The sequence below is a fragment of the Leguminivora glycinivorella genome, chromosome 7, assembly GCF_023078275.1.
Source record: "Leguminivora glycinivorella isolate SPB_JAAS2020 chromosome 7, LegGlyc_1.1, whole genome shotgun sequence".
Taxonomy (NCBI): domain Eukaryota; kingdom Metazoa; phylum Arthropoda; class Insecta; order Lepidoptera; family Tortricidae; genus Leguminivora; species Leguminivora glycinivorella.
Genome location: NC_062977.1, coordinates 8,940,552 through 8,961,348, shown reverse-complemented (window position 1 = coordinate 8,961,348; position 20,797 = coordinate 8,940,552). Strand labels below are relative to the sequence as shown.

Below are 20,797 nucleotides of genomic sequence, written 5' to 3'. Positions count from 1 at the left end.
ATATTTTCGGAAATAATTGCTCCTAAAGGAAAAAAAAGTGCGCCCTCCCCCCCTCTAACTTTTGAACCATATGTTTAAATAATATGAAAAAAATCAGAAAAGTAGAACTTTATAAAGACTTTCTAGGAAAATGGTTTTGAACTTGATAGGTTCAGTAGTTTTTGAGAAAAATACGGAAAACTACGGAACCCTACACTGAGCGTGGCCCGACACGCTCTTGGCCGGTTTTTTTTCCCAACGTTTCGGCCAGGTTGCACTGGCCGTGGTCGCGGAAAAGGTAAAAATAATGTTAATTAATCGCGTTCGACCTGTGTGTGACTTTAAAAATAACATAACACTAGAAATTTTACATATTCAGTGTAATTATGACAACTAGGATCGGAAGTATATTAAAAACTACATAATATTACAATACGTTCAGTACTGAAATTGTTAATGTGAAATAAAAGTCTACTAACATCTAGAATTAATTAACACAAAGAATCAATGGCAATTTACATAAGACTATAATGACATAAAAGATAAATTGATAAGACATAGTACTCACTACAGTTAATGACATTTTAATACTAATTTAATTAATACAAACAAAATACAATATCACTATCTATACATAAATAAAGTCATGCCCGTGATCTTTGAAACCAAATACGACTTGATCATTACGTTAACACAAGTTCAACAAATGATCTAAAATCAGCGTCGCATTTTAGACTGTTTATTTATAAATTTTAATGTCCGGAAAAAGTAAACTAAACAAATATTTCACATAAACGACTTTATTCTTACCTTATTATTTTATTTAGTATATTATAGGTGGGATTTGTGTCAATAGGCACTAAACACGTTGATTTAAAACAATAATCTCACTTGAATACTCACACAGGTCGCTAATACTACATTACAAATATTATATTTTTCTAAAGCATAATTTATAAGGTAACGGAGCGTGAGTGACGCCCATAACGCCTTCCAATTCCGGCATAGGTTCACCTTCCGGTAAATAAAATGTGAAGTTATTCATAATATTAGCAAAGAACAGGAAGAGTTCTGTCTTGGCTACTTGTTCCCCGAGACATACGCGGCGACCGACTCCGAATGGTATGAAAGCGTCAGGGAGTTCCACCTTACCTCCACTGATGAACCTCTCCGGGGCGAAGTTGTTGGGGTTAGGGAAGAGTTCTGGGTCCATGTTGATCTTGTTCAGTAGGGGTACGAGGTGTGTGCCGGCTGGAATCTTGTAGCCGTTAACGTTCCAATCGCTAGAACGAAATGTAAGTAATTTTATAAGTAGATGTAAGAAAACTTTTTCAGTAGACAAGAAGGAAAACGGATAGCAATAGTTTAATTGAGAGATTACAGCCAATGGGCTAGTTTCCTACTAGTCAAATCAGCTTCTTTTTAACCGACTTCAAAAAAGGAGGAGGTTCTCAATTCGACTGTTTTTTTTTTATGAACTGTCAAAACGATTTTCTAATATGGAATTAGTATGAAATACTGAGGAGTGACGTCACAGTCAATTCATTTACTTTATATCTTTCGCTTTGACTTATTAGGAAATTATGTTTAAATTATGTTTAAACATATTTTTCTTCTAATTATGTGGTGCTTTATTTCTTGCACTGCATAAACTATTTTATTTTAAGTATAGGAAACTAGCCTATTATTTCTAGCACCTGTTGTTGTCTTACACAATTTAGGGAATAATTAAAATACATAAATTACAAAGTGAAATAAGATATTAAATAAAAATAGTTTTAAATGAAATTCATGGGACCTATTTTTTTTTTCAAATACCTATTTATACCAAAAACAATGTGTTTAAGTACTACAAGGCAACTTACGAAGTATTAACATGTGTCGTCCCCAACGGTACCACTGACACGATCCTCAGAGTCTCATACAACACAGCTTCAATGTAGTAAAGCCTCGCACGATGGTCCAACGTGACCAGTTGTCCAGTTTCGAGTACTTCAGCAAGGGCGGCGCGCACCGCGGCCTCCACCGGAGGGTTCCGGACCATCATCAGCAAGGCCCACAGCAAGCTCGTCCGGACGGTTTCCATACCAGCGGAGAAGAGGTCGTTGAAGACTTGGACTATCTGTTCATCTGCAGGAAAATAAATCTAAATATATAAAAAAGAAGAAACTGACGGACTAACTGACATAAACGCACAGCCGAAACCGTCGGTCCTAGAGATTCCAAATTTGACACGTAAGTTCCTTATAAGGTATAGAGGAACACTAAGCAAGGATTTTTCAAAATTCATCTTCTAAGGGGGTGAAATGGGGGTCCAAAGTTTGTATGGGAAAACAAGATTAGATTACTACGCGGGCGAAGCCGCGGGATAAAGCTAGTTAGGTCAACATTTTTTTAACTTAATAAGTATATTTTCCAGCACTGTAAAACTATTCTGGCAAAAACTATACATAATTTGGGTGTGCCTTTCCTTAGAACCTACAGCAATTTAAAAATTGATTTTTAATCGACAGAAAAAAACATGACCAGTTGTCTAAAATACACTTTGATGTAACAATAAAGAATGTGTAATTTTATTTTTAAAGGAACTTGGTGATTTATATTTGAATCATTAAACACACGAAAAACTCAAACTAAAAAACATTATATTTGCGGTCCCAAGCACCAAACACTGTTGCCGCCGCTAGCCTCTGCGCGGTATACTGAGCTAAATGCATTTCCAACTTCCATCACAAACTTCTCGTGGAAACTTTGATATTTAATTTACGTAATTTACTGCTATGCCTATGTGGCTGGCAACGCCTATGTGTCAACTTTCGCCTTTAGGAACACTTTGTTGGATTTAAGCTCATGTAACTGATAAATCTAATAATTGATTACAAATAAATATTTCAGAATATCATTCACTTATTTAGGTTACGGAGATCCAACAGCTAGTAATAAGAGATGGAAAGCTAATTACCTACAGAATAATGATTTATCCTTTAATATTTTGGTTAACTGGATAAATATGTCATCTCAGAAACAAATATCAGTGTTTATCACACAAATAAATGCCCTTACCGGGATTCGATCCCAAGACCGCGGATCTTTGTTCATTAAATGAAACGTTTATTTTACAAATGTACATCGTTTTATCATACGTAATACTCATCGTTTTCTTATAAGAAAATTTCATTCTATTCAAACATTAATTTAAAAAAATCAATCACATATTAATCGCAAATCGGAATTTATTACTTAGTTCTTACAAAGTAATACTATACTCTACTGAACTACATTAAATAAATAGCACACTTTAGATAAAGTACAAGCATTGTATACAAAAATAGCTTTTTTTATTATATTTAAGCTAGGAACATACTACGCGGACGTCCGTCGTAAATCGACCGCGACCGCGACCGATCAGTGTGCACCGAACAAAACATCCAGCGAGCCAGATTTCAATCGGACGTTCATGCGCTCAAGGCCACGTCCACGTCCGTCGACCGATAATTTGCACGGTTATATGTAATTTCATTGTCCAGATTCCCGTCCGCGGTCGATTTACGACGGACGTCCGCGTAGTATGTTCCTAGCTTTACTGATATAAGAATAAAACCTTGGAATGAATAATATGATAAGCAATCTTAGAGTTCGGGGTGGCAGGTGTTATCTAATCGAGGTTGACGCGCTTTCAAGGTCGCGGAACGCAAAATATATACTATGTACAGTTGTAAACTGTATCTTCTAAACTGAAATGTAATATTTCTTTTGAGATAAATAAATATCTTTAAACCGAAAACATCTAAAAATGTATTTTTATGACGCTAATCTTAGCAATACGGAAATTAAAATATCTATATAATCGTTTAAATCTACATAAGCATGACATATATGTCCTTGATGTATTTATAAAAAAATCTCCTAAGTCATTCTGGTGAATGGAATATTATGTGAGTAATTTATTGTATGTAACGTCATCGTTAAACTTTCCGCGACATAGTAGCATTGACATACTTGTTACGATAAATCTTCCGAAGACTCGAACGACATACTAACATTACTAACATTTACAAATTTGATTCTAGATTTTCTCATTTAGAAGGAAAATTATGACATAATATAGTTTTCTACGTTTACGACACCAAAAAGGAAATTGTCGAAAATATAAAACACGATTGAAGGGCCTGTTTTAAGCGATATAAGCATATAAACATACTTGCAAGCGGTTGAATCGACCTGATGCCGCAGATAAAAGAAAAATACAGGAAATAAAAAGAACAAATTATAGACCGTCAACCAAATCTTGTCACTAGAAAAAGGCGGCAAATTTGAAAAATCGCGGGCTAGCAACACTAGTTTTGAAAATCGGTGGAAGTTCGCGTGTCATTTGTATCTTATCTATGGAAATCTCCGTCCTACCAAAAAGAGAAATAACTAGCACATATCCGTCCCTTTTTAATACATTATCTAATTCGTAAGGAAGGAGCGAGCCCCTTGAAAAAAAAATATCTGTGGCTGTTCGACGTACATTGCTGGTTTTTGTACGTTTCATAGGGATATCATACTTTAGTTTGATGTACATTGCTACTGCCAAAATTTGGTTGACAGGCTATATGTGACAACTGAGTCTACGAAGGTGTATTTTAAATCGACATGGCCAAAAAAATATACCTGCAAGGGGTCGAATCGACCTGATGCTGCAAATAATGTAGTAGAAGTACAGGAAATAACCATAAATGCAAGATGTATTTGATCAAAACACGGATCAAAATAATTCCAAGACCGTCATTATTAGCATAGCCTGACAAGATTTTATTTGACCCTGAAAGAGTGTCGCTACAAACCGCTTTCATATGGCAATAATGTGCCGACGTCATACGTATTGGGGACAGCGTGTACTGGTTACCCGTTAATATTTGTAGAAAATTAAAACATGGTTTTAGAGAATCAAAATTTAAAAAGCAAGGTTTTAAGACTCGCTACTTCTTTCCGCACAGCCTAAAATCCATGAATCTTGTGCCTTAATCGAAGTCATCGATGTTTATTTTCTTTTTTCGTGGGACCTTGTTCTGTACTGGTGGCAGTTATGGAACGGCCTCCTTAATTCTATACATATTTTTCACGGCAGAGCTACAGACACCTTAAATTAGAACAAAAAATATATTAGGCTAAACGCGAAACCAACAAATTAATACAGGAGAACCGCACTCTGTCAGTCCCGGACTTGTCAATAACCAATTTCAGAACATTGGTATCGAAATGCTGTCGAATCCTTCATCCTTTTTTGTTGTAAGTAATTTATCACGTTTAGTATAATTATTTTCACTTTTAATCATATTATTTTGGACAAAATTGCGATGAAACCGTTAGAAAATTTAAAATATTTGCTTCATGTTTACATCACTGACATTCGACAACGGGTGTCAAATAGTAATCCTTGCCAGTAAAAGAAATTAGTTCAGCTGAAAATCCGCAACGCGGCGAGGGTCAAATAAAAACTTGTCAGGCTATAGTTAAAAAAAAACTGACTAGTTTTTACAAAGTAGGTTTTTACGGTTTCTTATGGAACTGTGGCGGCCTGCTTGGCTCGCGTTTGACCGCGGGCCTGCGCGATAAGCCACCACCGCTGCCGTAGCAACGACTATTGTTTTAAAAGATTCTTGCAAGGAAAACGGTTACTTGAACTGAGATCTAAAATCGCGTTTCTCAATTTCTCGTTGCATATAAATAATTATAAATATTGTAGTATAATGTACATATCTTTAATGTAAATACATCTGTAAATAGCATCTGCGTATCTTTCCTGTAAGTACTACTATCCTTATTTACATACCTGATAGCATCCCACAGAACCCACCTGGATCAGCTCCGTCAAAGAGTCTGGAGCCAACAGAGTTATTTCGTAACTCGAGCAAGTAATAGTCCAAGAGATCCATAGGCCCGTAGTTATCCATGTTGATGCCGAAAAGCTGTCTCCGGCGTTCGGCCACTATCCGCACGTGAAACGCGCTCACATCTCGTAGATTTCGCAATATTTCTTGTAATACTGACTTTTTCCCTGGTAGGTGCTGAAATTAAAATACTGTGACAATCAAACTGAGGAGGACTTAATACTCTCTCTAAGGTAATTTTGCCACCGGGCGCATGAAATTCATCAAATGTGGCAGAATATTTCACGTCTATGGTGGCGCTTCCTAGTTCCTCGCTCTAACGGCTGACAAGCCGGTGCATCGTCAACGGACAGTAAACGGCTATAAAGAATGCACATCAGTCTGGAAAGAGACAGTTAACATCACATAAGTAAGAAAGAGACAACGCTCTACGAAGACGAAAAACCGATGTGCATTCTTTATGGCCGTTTACTGTAAACGAGCTTCTTACACTACCTGCCTTTTTGACAAATAAGATGGAGAAGGAAAGACATTCATTCAAATGGCATTTAAATCCTCGAACGCCTTGTTCCAGATCTGTCACAGACAATTTAAACTGTGATTAACAAATTTAATAAGGTTATTAAGTAGCAAATTTTTGACATCGGCGTTCCAGGGGTTAAAACAACTGGATGTTCATCACATAAAGAATAATGATCATCACTGTTTGAAACTAAACGGTTTCGAAAAATGCATAGGTTGCTTAGTAGCGATAAGATACTGATCTGTCAGTGTCAAAAGTAACATGTCTTTACCACATGGATGATTTATTGTATATAGGATTGATGACAATCTTCATACTAAGAATCGTAACATTTTTTTGCGCCACCTATTAAATACTATCATAACTACACCGATGATGCCTACAAATTTCTTTTTCTCAAACATGGTATGAAATATTGATGTTATGTGCCTTATAATTGGCAGCGAAGTATGACGTTGCAGGTGCGGCTAGGACGATTGATAGATAATGGAATTTCATACAAACCTTGCAGGCCAAGGCCGGCAAAGTCCTCTTTTTTAATTTCCAAACACAGATAATTGTGACATAACATCCAGGTATTTAGCCAATTAAAAAAAAACTATAAGGGGCTTTATAGACGTGCCGACTGCAACTGGTACGGGCCCTAGACAATATTAGATTTTGGGTGCGTTTTCATACAAAAAAAAAATTTTCGTTTTTTTTTTAATTTTTTTTAACTTTTTGTTTTTTTATAAGCGTATACGGGGCATCAAAGGGGAACGAAAATTCGATTATTTTTGCGCTACGACGCACCGTTTAGGAGATATAGCCATCCAAAGTTACTATTTTCAGTAGACTTTATTTATTTCATACCATGTTTGAGAAAAGCACTATACATACCTCGGCGGGAAATTGTCCCGGCCTCTGTAGTAATGTACTATTTTTCAATATTTCTATTGACGTGATATCATGATATTAAAATAAAGATTATGTCATTTGTTCTTATAAGAAATAAAAACACGCAAAAATATTTGGGAAAAATATGATTTTTGCCACTTCAAGTCTGCGAAACAGCGTCATCTATAGTTTTATCGGTTGTCTATTGTTTGCCCGACAGTCATTTAACATAATATTCATATGCCCGAATTTAACTTGCCTGAATTTCATTTGCCCGAATGATTTGTTTACCATAAAAATTGTATGACATACTGGTTGTTTATCCGAACATTACCTTCCATAATCATACAATGCCATACTATTTGTTAGCCATATTATTAAGTGCAATAATATGGTTTAATATAATATTCAAACGCCATAAGCAATTATTGCCATATTAATTGTTGCCCATATTATTAACCTAACCTACTTTCTGATAGCAGTTTCATTTTCCAGGGGTCACAGTTCTAACCTTTTTTTTTTTTTTTTAGGGGGGGGAAATGCAATTTCGCATACCACTTGGGTGCGGGGACGGACCCAGGTGGTTATGTGGGACTCCTTGTTAAGGGCTAATGAGGCCTCAAGTCTACCCACTAAATGACCCCCCCATCTGCCGCCATTGTGCTGTAGCGGTGGGCTGCAGGAACACTTGCGCTTTTCGTCTACAGTACCACCAGCACCAGTCCGCAGTGCAGAGCACCACCTCCGGAGGCCCTTCATGACCTCGTTTTCTGTAGAACCGTACTCGGTACGGTTGACCTCTCAGGGACCGCGTGTGCAATGGATGGCAGGCGTCCCCGTGCCTGTCATCCTGCGATCAACCTACGGAGGCAGGCGGCGGTCGTGTGCGACCCGTCTGCGTCGAGCACGCTTGCGGCGCCGTTGGGCGGCCATTGGGGCGATCTCTCTAGCGCGTTCCGCCATTTCCTTTTGCTGTATGACGTCTTCGCAAAAGGTCTGTATTGTATGCCACGATCTTTCACTGTCTACCATGGATTTGACCACGGCAGGCAGCGATAGATCCGGCCCCACTATGGCAATTACGTCAGCACGCTCTGGTCCCCACACTGGGCACTCCTCCAGCGTGTGCTGTGCGGTATCAACTGCCACGCCGCATTCGTGGCATTCCTCCGTTGGCTCTCTGCCAGCAATCTTGTGAAGATAGCTCCCGAAGCAACCGTGCCCCGAGAGAATCTGCACGAGCCGGAAAGTGAGAGCGCCATGTGGTCGTTCTAGCCATAGGGAGATGACTGGACGAATCGCCTCAATTGTCCGGACGCCCGCACTTGGTCGTTCGAGCCGGTCCACCCACTCATTTAATGCCTTACGAGAGAGTTCATTATGTTCACAGTTCTAACCTAACCTAACCTACTTTTCAAGCAGTTTCATTTTCCAGGGGGTCACAGATCTAACCTAACCTAACCTACTTTCTGATAGCAGTTTCATTTTCCAGGGGTCGCAGTTCTAACCTAACCTAACCTACTTTCTGATAGCATTTTCATTTTCCAGGGGGTTACAGTTCTAACCTAACCTTACTTTTCAAGCAGTTTCATTTTCCAGGGGGTCACAGTTCTAACCTACCTAACCTACTTTCTGATAGCAGTTTCATTTTCCAGGGGGTCACAGTTCTAACCTAACCTACTTTCTGATAGCAGTTTTATTTTCCAGGGGGTCACAGTTCTAACCTAACCTAACCTACTTTCTGATAGCAGATTCATTCTCTAGTACTTCTAGTAGTGTCGTCTCTGTGATAATTACGCATTTCGATGATTCTGCCAAATCACATTATGAAAATTGACTTTTCTGGTCGCTAATTTGGATGACAAATGATGGTATGGAATGTGGTAATTACTGATTTCGATGATTCTGACAAATGACATTATGGAAACTGACTTCATGGGAAACAAAGTTTCTGGCACTTGATTAATATAGTAAACAATGATTACCTATGGCATAAGATGTTATGAGAAACAATATTATGATTGTTGAATAGGGTGGCAAATAAAATTATGGCAAATGAAATTCTGGCAAATGGGGGTATCCCATCGTCCTTGCTTTACCAAAAACATAATTTTTGACTATTAAAAAAATCGGTATCGTATTGCAGCTTCAACATCTAAAGAAGCATTGTTTCACTTCGACCGAAAGCCCATGAAGCACGAATGCTACGAGCCGCGGCGCACCTGTTAAACAGCGCTACGGCGGCGGCGTAGTACCTCTACGTGTTTATGTAAACTTTTTAAGCTTGAAGCTTGTGGTGCGCTTCTGAAGGAAATATTATTAGGTCGATTTAAACCTAAGTACACTAATATTAATACGTATGAAATCAAAAATATATATTACTAGCTTTTGCCCGCGGCTTTGCTTGAGTTAAATTAGAAAATTGCAGAACGCTCCATACAAACTTTCACCTCCCATTTCCGGGAAGTGGGGCATTAGAAAGAAACAAAAAGTAGCCTATGTCACTCTCCATCCCTTCAACTATGTCCACTTAAAATATCACGTCAATTAGTCACTCCGTTTTGCCGTGAAAGATGGACAAACAAACAGACACACACATTTTCCCATTGATAATATTAGTAAGTAATAGTTAGTATGGATTACTCGTTAAAATATCATGTATTTCGTATTTGTATTGGCGCATGCGAAACGTCTCGTTAAAAAAGTGATTACTAAAATATTTCAGACATCATTCGGATGTCCGATTACGCTTGAATGCCTACCATTAAATGTACAGGGCCCGTTACTTTCGTGCCGATGACGATGACATAAATTTGACGTCACGCTGCATATAGGATGATTCAAGAGTTTTAATTAATCATTATTCATTAATTATTCATCAATCATTTTAATCATGACTTCACAACTAATCTCTTCATAGGTACGTGAAATAATTAATACCTACTTGATACGTGAAAAGTAAATTAAATTATTTGTTTATTGTTTATACATACATTTTATTAGTTTTGTGGTTGTATTTCAATAAATTATAAAAACAACAAATTGTTACTTTTTCGTTTCTCGTCGCGTAGGTATCAAGTAGGTGTTAATTATTTCACTTATGAATAGCTTTTACTTTTGAAGTAATTTGTACTTACATTATTAAATTGATTAATAAATAATGATTAATTATTACAATAAAACTATTTGAATCATCATATATGCAGCGTGACGTCAAAATGATGTCATCGGCATGTAAGTTACGGGCCCTGGGGGCCGATTTTTGAATCTCACGGCGTTCGAATTCAGAAAATTGTCACTGAAAATAGTAGGCAATTTCGGTGACAATTTTCTGAATTCGAACGCCGTGAGATTCAAAAATCGGTCCTCTGGTCATGTACCTACCTATACGAGTAGAATCTTAAACTTTAACTAAGTCTCAAAATTACAAATTAAAACTAAGTACTTCCCATATAGGCGAAATTTTTTTCAAAAGAAAATAACAACAATGTTTTCATCTCTGTATTACGAGCACGATTCTGAGAATCCCGAGGTTGTTACGTCAGGACAGTAATAAGCCTGTTTCCGAAGCCGGCAGTGACGTCACAGGCTCCGGCTTGAATACCGATTAGCTGGTCTGCAGATCAAAAGCGCAATGCGGATTGGTCCCTCTTAAGGTACAGGAACGTATTTTTAAATCAAAACGGGACATAATCGCGTCACACTTACTTTTATATATGGCCCAACGTTTTGGACGTGACATTACGTTCGTGGTCACATGCAGACCCCGCCTCCCTTCTCCCTTCCCTAGGCTCGACTCCAGTATTTATTTAAAAATATGTGTGAAAATCGTGTTCGTTTAAATAAATGAAAAAATAATCAGATAATGTAGTTTTGGCAAAGGTTTTTAAAATCACAACACTGTTAACAAGAACGAGACCGACAAAGCCCATACAAAAAAGCGTCCCCCTTAAATGTATGGGCTGTTTAGACTCAAAACTGGATGGCGCTGTTTCACCGCCTAGAAGTGGCCAAAATCATATTTTCCCCAAATATATTTGCGCTTTTTTATTTTTTACAATAACAGATGACATATTTCTTTATTTTAATATCATGTCAATACACATTTAAAAAAAATTGTAGGCATCATCAATGTAATTATGATAGTATTTAATAGGTGGCGCTAAAACCTTGAAGTGCGATTCTTAGTAGGTATGATGATTGTAAATCCTATATAAATCATCCTTGCTGCTACCAATTCTACCAAACATTTTATTAGCAATCCTAAGATCTTTCTTTCAATGCCATCAATTTTACATTGATTCGAATCCTGATTTTTTGAATTTCACTCAATAGGAAAAATTAAAAACTTGGTTATATCGCGCACAATGCTAGTAACAACTTTTGCCCGAAAACTACAAATATCTGACCAAACTAATGAAATTATTTATAACGCGTACAAATAAATCAAATTCATTAAGCTGGCAGATAAACAATAAATTAGTAAATAAGTATTCTTGGATAAATAAAAAGAAATCAGGTGAGAAGTGAAGAACTACATTCGCTCACGATTCGTGACCGTTTCGTGAAGCGTTAGTTCATTCGGCTACGCACACTGAACCTACGGCGCCTTAACAAGGACGCGTCATCGAGCAATTTACTTGGCGTGTTAGGAAATGAGAAAAGTTTAAATAACTACAAGTTTATATCAGCTCAATCGTGTACGACCTCGACCTCTTTCCCAATAGCTGAGATCTAGTTCTTAGCATGTTCTAGACCCTTCTAGAGCATACCATGCCGTGGTGTGTCGCGATATGATGACGTGTGAGGTAGGTCTCAAGACCCCATAAAAAAATGGCATTCTGTTTAGTCCGTTAGTTAGATCGTCCAAAAATACTCAACACATATTTTTCGCTTTTCTATTTAATGAAAAAATACAAAGATATAGAGCATCAAAGTACCGGAGTGGGGGCTTGTGACGTCACTTCTAAGTAAAAATTGTACCTAGGCGTGACGTCATGCGAAACTTCAACGCACTGTACCGTCGCCTTTTTTCGTTTACGTGAAAAAAGAAAAAATACGTGTCTAAAATTCTTTGATAATCTAACTTTTTTTAGTCGTCTCGCCTATTCCCGCGGAAGGAATATCGCTTACAATTTTTACTTATTCATATAACGAATAAAATTTCTTGTCTTAAAAAGTTGACTAAACTATGCACAGAGTATGAAAGATACTCATGCTTTTTTTCATACTTTTAGTATAAGTGTAGGTACTATTATTATTTATTGCGGTAATATAAAAACGCTAATCGTAGTGAAATTGCCGATCTAGCTGCTTTAGTAGTGTCATGTTATCGTTACTGACTCTTCAATCTCTTGATAAACACTTTGAATTATAGTATGTAGAATAATTGTTGGCGCACCGTCATGACGTGAAAAAAATTGTACCTAACAAATTGTATAAGCGAAATGCCTCCTACATTAATTGCTGTGCCCCTCAGGCCTTCATGTGTCATTTGTGTACCTACCAAAACCTGTAATGTACATGTGAATTGCAAAAAATAAATACAATACAATACAATATAATAAAATGAGTGGCTATGTTAATAGCATAATAAGGTTTGATTTGAATTAAAAGACTACCTAATTATTATGTCATAGTTTGATAAGATAAGGTATAATTATTTAATTTATGCACATTAAAATCATATGCAATTTAGATCACAATTATTACTTAATAGCCAATTCCTAGATTTTTTTATAGTAATTATGGACGCAAATACATATATATATATATTTATGGACCAAGTGATTAATAAGGGCATTATGTATAATGCCCGGGCATTATGAATAATGCCTAGCTGTATTGGGCAAAGTGATTATTCATTGTCTAAACGCCATTTTTTATCACATTGCCCGGTCATTGTCCGGCCTATGTCGGACTTGTCGTTTAACTCTAAACCATTGATCAGTCCTATCTTAGCCATCCTTGACATCGAGAGGTCCTACGGCACTGCAGGCGGCTCGCGACGGTGTCCTATGTAGTTTGATATGAAACTGCATACAGTATCTTAGATCGGCACGAAAGTCTGCTGAAGCTGCGCCAATCCATCTATTAGCTTTGCTACATGTTTTATTATTACTCTGCCCAACAGAGGACGGGCATTATGTATAATTCCCGGGCGAAATTGAGCTATTCGGTATGTTATTATCACTTTGCCCAACAGAGGATCGGCATTATGTATAATGCCCGGGCAAAATTCAGCTATTCGGTGTGTCTTTTGCATATCTCTGGATCGTGGACATGCGTGGACCTTTGGGAGGCATGCGTGGTGCCAAAGCCAACAGCACAGAGGCCTTTTAAGACATTTTAATATACCACCCCGAGCGCACAATATGATATGATACAACCGTAGATAGTCCCCGCCAGGTGCAAAGACTATTGCAGTGCAGCACTTTTGTGCTACGATGGGAGCTAAAGTCATGGGTTATTGTTTTATAAGTTGGATGAACTGGATAGAGGGTTATGGGAGGAAAATATCGGGCACCTGACAATAAGTCTCACAATTGTAAAAGACAGGCGGTGACTTGCCAACTCATTGAGTGGGCCCTGCAAGACAGCCGCACACACGGTGCGACAACAGAGCAACACTTAAAGAGTGGCTGAAAGGTTGTCGAGAGGTGAGACTGCGGTAGCCAGATTCCGGTGATCCGTTCAGCAGGCCGCCGACGTTATGACACTTTCCCATTTATAATATTAGTATGGATTCTCATACTATGTAATTTTCTTTGTGTAAATAAAATGAAAAAGCTCTATTCTTGGGCAAAATTCAGTTATTTGGTGTGTTATTATTACTTTGCCCAACAGAGGATGGGCACTGTGTATAATGCCCGGGCAAAATTCAGCTATTCGGTATGTTATTATCACTTTGCCCAACAGAGGATGGGCATTATGTATAATGCTCGGGCAAAATTCAGCTATTCGGGTGTGGTATTATTACTTTGCCCAACAGAGGATGGGCATTGTGTATAATGCCCGGGTAAAATTCAGCTGTTCGATATGTTATTATCACTTTGCCCATCAGAGGATGGGCATTATGTATAATGCCCGGGCAAAATTCAGCTATTCGATGTGTTATTATTACTTTGCCCAACAGAGGATGGGCATTATGTATAATGCCCGGGCAATTTAATTATTTGAATAGTTATTATCAAACTGCCCACTCGCAATGGGCATTATTCATAATGCCCGGGCATTATGTATAGTGCCCGATTTATCACTTGGTCCATAACATATGTTACACTTAAAATGTACCAGCCAAGCTCATTCATGAATCATGATCATCGTTTTGCTTGCTCTTCTTATTATCCTTATCTCATTCATTTGGGAACAGTGTAACATGGTTTATCCTTCTATGTCTAGCTATCGCCCGTTATCTATCGATTCATATAATTTTTTTTTATAGATTTTGGGTATTAAAAGTGTATGATGACTAAGTATTTTCGATTAAAAATGTATTTAATTTTTTATTTATTTTGGCCACTAAAAACGCTGTCAGCGATGTAGTGATGTCATCGAATTCGAACCTTACTGCATGTCAAAACAATCACGGACATATTGAACTCTATGCCTCTTACTCAAAAGTCAGAAAATATTGGTTTCGGGTAGAATGACATGATGTACAGATAATCTATAGATTAACATGACTTGTGTTGTTTTCACCTGATTACGTAAACTTATATTTTAAAAATAATTATGTTTTGCTGTTCTTAAGTCATAATAAAATATGCTAATATTTTATTTCGGTTAATTGGACAGTACTTATAATCATATAAGATGGACTTTTAAAAAGTGTCAAGTAGCCTATTCAGTCGCATTAGTTTTATGTATATCGATCTAGCTTTTCTTCAATATTCCTTTCCAATTACTTCTGTCCACATTTATTCGTGTACCGTAACTATCATTTCTCTGTATCATATCCCTGACCTGACTACACTATTATGTTAATTACACAAACAAAAAAAAATTACATATTAAATAAATTAGGTTCAACATACCAAGTAAGCCGGAAGATGCTCCCCGATATGTATGGCTCCGTACAGCTCCATGCCTTTAGTGACCAGAGCATTGAAGGTCTTGAACTCCGGGTTTTGCTCCTCAAAGCGGAAACTCATCATCAGCTGGCATATGACGTTGTGAACGTGCCTGCCTAGGAAACTGGCCGGGTCTATTGGTTGCTCCCTCGTGCTTTCTAGCTTTACTAAAAGTTCTTCTATCTCCACCTATAACCGAGATTAGAATATAGGGAACTTGCACAGCATCTTAGCGGAACCGACTTCAAAGGCTTCTAATTTAATCGTGGAACAAAAATATTACCACTACGTTAAGGTTAAAATTTCAAATATAGAGGTAAAAAATAAACGAAGAGTAGTAAATAAGTCGTATAGTCAACCAACTAGCAAAAACTCCCATGTACACTAAACAGCAAAGTTCAGCGATATTAGAAGGGGCGTGCCAGAATAAGCTAGGTGATTCTGCCCCAGACGAATTTGGGCTTTTAATTTTTATGGTTGGTGTGGCTCTACACCAGTAATTAATGTGCAAATTATACTAAAATCGGTTAGCTAAAAAAAAGTTATCAAAGGAAAATGATTTTTCGTTTTTTTTTTTATAAAAACTATACAGTTTAGGGTGCTCAAATTTTGCACATTAATTACTGTTGTAGAGCCACGCCAACCATAAAAATTAAAAGCCCAAATTCTTCGGGGGCAGAATCACTTAGCTTATCCTGACACGCCCTTTGTTTGCAGGTAATCCCCTGATGATGAAGTGATCCCACTTAACTCTGCATCTTACTGTACATAATATACGAGTAAAAGACTTACGATGACGCAGTGTTGAAATCTCTGGTTGATTCCAACGCCGTTGACGCCGAGAGCGCGGAACTTCTCGTGCAAGAACTGACGCTGCTTCCTCCATAACAGGCCTTCGCTGAGAACGATTCCTTGCAAAATACGACCAATCTATTTGAAATTTAGGGCTCTAATCTATATCTTTGAAATAAAGAATATAGCAGTACTTCGACAGTTATTTATGTTAGGTATAATTCTTCGTGCCTTGGGTGAGGTTCACATTTGGAAAGGCATTTTTAACCACTAATAGAAACAAAATGATCTTATAAGTGGTTCAAATACGTGTTACCATTAACTGCTGATTCAAAACTAACTGGTTTTGTTCGAGGCAATTAGATGATAAGTAATTCTAAATTGATTTTTAAATAGCCAAATACTGGCACTTACCTCGTCCACTCAACAAGTTATTGAGAGGAGTATGTGGTCGGCCAATCGACTCAGGTCGGTTGAACAGGTCTCTGAGGATTTTTGAGGATCCGATGCAAACCATCAGGTTAGAGCCAAGTTGTATTGAGGTGAGGTCGCCGTAGCGGGCCGCCTGCTCTAGGAGCCAGGCATTTGGCGCCCCGCGCCCCATCCAAGGCAAGCATCCCAGGAATGGCAACCCCCATGGTCCTGCATGTTAAACAGTCAAGTATTCCTATTTACTGTGATACTTTTTAGCACTGACACATGGACATTGTAGAATGTAGGTAGATCTACAAAACACTGACAATTTCGAAATGTTTTTTAATCTCAATAATAAAAAAAATATCGATGATTTCGGGGCAGTTTTCGGTGTAAAAAATATATTGTCATATAACGTTTAAATTCGTACATGACTATAAACTATGCAAACGAGATGAAAGTGTACAAAATTATGATATTTTCATTGAAATTTATTTTGGACTAGCTTTTTCCCGCGGCTTCGCACGCGTTAGAAAGAGAAAAAGTAGCCTATGTTACTCTCCATCCCTTCAACTATCTCCACTTAAAAAATCACGTCAATTCGTCGCTCCGTTGGCCGTGAAAGACGGACAAACAAACAGACACACACATTTATAATATTAGTATGGATTTTAGACAAAGTGTTTTGCTTTGCGCAGAGTACTTACCTGGCGGTAGTTTCAACACGTTACGAATTCTAGCAATTATAAAAAATAAAGAACTAAAACACAGTGAATTGAAGATATATATAAATATTTTTAACAAGTCAAGATTGAACGGGTATATCATCGCTCGATAAAAGTGGTCGAGTGCATGAAGCATTCTAATGTTAGGATGTTGCTAAAACGTAAACGCGGTATGCGAGCCACTAGGTTTGTGAGAAGGCTACTTATGTACGTTGGATTTATATACTTATAGAGGAAGAAGCATGTCTTATATTATCACAGTACGCGTTAAAGTTCGGTAACATTAGAAGTGCCCTTGACTTGATATCGCATTTTACATATTCGTAATTGATAACAAAAAAACGAGCGGTAGTGAACAGAAGCGTTTGTATATTTTATACCTTCGAACCCCAATATATACTTAGATTATATAATTGTAACTAAAATAATATGGATATTTAATTTCTGAAATAAATTTTAGGTTGTTGATAAAGAGGTCAAATCAGTCAGTAAAATTAATGATATTTAATTTAATAGGTTTAATAGAATTGTATTAAAATATGTATTTAAACTACGTTGTACAAGGTTATTTATTTGTACTTACGCAGTTGACTTAAACTTTAATTTTATAATGTTTTAATAAAAAAATAACTTTGATTATTCGCTACTGCAAAATTCTCATACGAGTACAAGTGTAGACTGATGGGGTGCAAATTAATCTTTTATCTTTGTGGTGGCCCTCACACACGCGTACAACACTAGGTATTTAAAAGTTAAAAGACTTAATAATTAAACATAAAAAAATTATAGACGTGAGCTAACTAAGGTCCTAGTCGAATGGTTGAATCAGTAAAACTAAGTTCGAATTTGTTTAATAATCAGCTGTTATAATAGTCGAGCCCGTCCAAAGTTTCGAACAAAGTCAACAAACAGAATGTACCTAACTGCAGATAAGCATGTAAACAAACAAAAGTCGTATTTATTAAGACACAAATAGATAAACATATCTGTTCCGAGTTTAATCACCCCTGTGTTTGAAACTGAAGTAGGTAAATAGGTCATTAACCGTTGTCAGCGCGGGGTATTGACCGCGAAGGTCATTTCGCTATCAAGCATCACCACCTTACGTAAGCAGCATTTGGATAAGTAGAAATCGGCCGTTATCGGGCCACTGTGCTTCTCGCGAGCGCCGTGCGCCGTGCGCGCGCGGTGCATGTTCCGGGTTCGATGCACGACCAAGGACGCTTCAATACAATCGCAGTGAATGACGACTATGCTGATTTATTTACACCTTGATTGCCGTTAGAAATAAGACTCCAAGCCAAAGTTTTAAGTATCCATTTACAGCGCACTGGCGTCATAGATCTATAGGTATTTTGCATCGGCGTTCGAGTGATTTTACTACCTAGCGTGTAATTAAGCTATCGGTCATTGACTTCTATTATATAAGTATTACATCGAGGTGTTTACAACATTAATTCGAAGAAAATGAACTTGACTCGTCTTTGATGCACGTATGTAACTATCACGCTACTATATTTTAAAGCTATTAATGATCGATGTAATTAAAATGTTTTTAACTAATATTATATACTCATTAGGCATCAATTAAGATAAAGTTAGAAAAGAGACAATAATAGACATGAACTCCGAGATAAACATGTGATAAGCACGTGACCAACGTTGTATAAAAACAACTTGGGAATCTATTGAAGGAACGACTTCAACTTCCACGACTTAAAATCACCCATAATATACTTAATTTAGTATTAAAAATAATGTTCATTGTGATATAATTAAATACATTCAAATATATAATAACTAACTTAAATTAAGTTCTTAATACTATTAGGGCCACTTGCACCAACGAAAATAGAGGGTTAACCCACCATTTTATGTGGAATTTGACAGATGACAGCCCACTAACCTTGAGTTAAGTGGTTGGTGCAAGTGGGCCTAAGATACATGTACTTATTTAAAGCTTAGTTTCAATTACTTACAGACACATGACTTATGACATTCTATAAATACATATAATTGTACTGAGTGACTGGTTAAAATGGAAAAGGCGTCGGTCTTCCTTGTAAGGTGATTTCATATTAGTACGATCAACAGAAGAGCTGCGTGAGATGGGCTGGTAGGGATTCTGAGGAGTACGGGCTGGAGAGTGGGGTCAGGCAGGGGGGGATAACGTCTCCAAGGCTATTCAACCTGGGGACCGATTTTTGAATCTCGAACGCATGAACTCGCCGTTCGAAAGTCTGTGGAAAATGACGTAATGCTATTTTTTAAAAAGGACGGTTAGTAATGTTAAATCTAGTGGTACTGCTCGTTTTTTATCCTGTTAGTAGAATTTAAATCGCTATAGTAGTGGAGATATTATTGAACGAAATTCACGAAATCGAATAGTCGACATTCGAATAAACGGATTGGTTGAGGAGTTAAGTAGCACCAATGTCGGATGTTCGGTAGATGGTGTTTGCATGAACAACTTCAGCTATGCAGACGACATGGTGTCATCTCTGAGTGCCTTGCAAACCCTAATCGGTGTCTGTGTGAGATACGCAGGGGGCAGGGACCCATGGACTCGAATACAATGCCAGCAATGAATTTCTAATTTTCAAGGCTGGTACAAAAACATATTGCCAAGAGCTTTTGACATTTTATTTTATTTCAACTACTTTTTTATTTTATTATTACTTGTTTTTCATAATATTTGACATGTTAATTAAGGGTTACCCTCATCTGGCAGAATAATTTTAGTCCGAAACACACTTGATGAAATAATTTATTTGCTCAACATACCATTTTCACAAACACAAACAGTGTATGTTGAGCAAATAAATTATTTCATTTCATATTTCATTTCATTTCATTTCATTTCACTTCGCATAACATGTTTCGCAGAAACACTTTCGGTCGAATGGTAATTTTGCAGAAAACTTAGTTGGCATTATTACTACCACGCATAAGATACATTTGGCAGAATATTGTTTTACAGAACATTACTTTGGTCGACTTTGGTTTAGCATAATTGTATGTACCATAATATTCTTATAGCATAATATCACATTAGCAGAATTATTACTCGCTATCAGAAAATAAAAAACTGCCCCAGAGTCACCGTTAGGTACGACGACGAGCGAAGCGAGGAGGAGTGTTAGATATCTTGTATCCCCAACACATCCAACTCGCTATCAAATAGGAAATTACAACTTTATGCCGCCTAAATATTATGCACAAATATTATCTGCAAATGTATTGTTCGACTAGAAGACTATTATGCTCATCAACATTATGACAACAGACGATTCGGTATTACAAAAATCTGCGAAATGATTTGTGCCAAAGCATATTCTGCGTAAGGTGTTTCTGCCAAACTTGACTTCTGCACTATTATACGAATCAAATATATGCGTAAAAAGTTTCTGCCAGATAATAGTGAACCGTTAATTAATGCTTTATTGTTAATCGGTGTTATTATTTAATGTTCATTTTAATTTTTAAATGGTATAGTTATTTTATTGCGTATTGTGTCACTAATGTATGAGCCATGTTGCT

The 20,797-nt window shown here is 37.2% G+C and overlaps 1 protein-coding gene across 1 annotated transcript; it reads right to left on the bottom strand.

Moving 5' to 3' along the window:
- Positions 1-213: 213 nt before the first annotated feature.
- LOC125228140 (cytochrome P450 18a1-like) lies at positions 214-18,964 on the bottom strand. Its single transcript, XM_048132598.1, has 7 exons — positions 17,240-18,964; positions 16,533-16,760; positions 16,119-16,237; positions 15,291-15,515; positions 5,822-6,032; positions 1,845-2,109; positions 214-1,262 (listed from the first exon to the last, which is right to left on the bottom strand). The coding sequence occupies exons 1-7, from the start codon at positions 17,391-17,393 to the stop codon at positions 911-913; spliced, it is 1,554 nt and encodes a 517-aa protein (XP_047988555.1). The 5' UTR covers positions 17,394-18,964; the 3' UTR covers positions 214-910.
- Between the last annotated feature and the right edge of the window lie 1,833 nt (positions 18,965-20,797).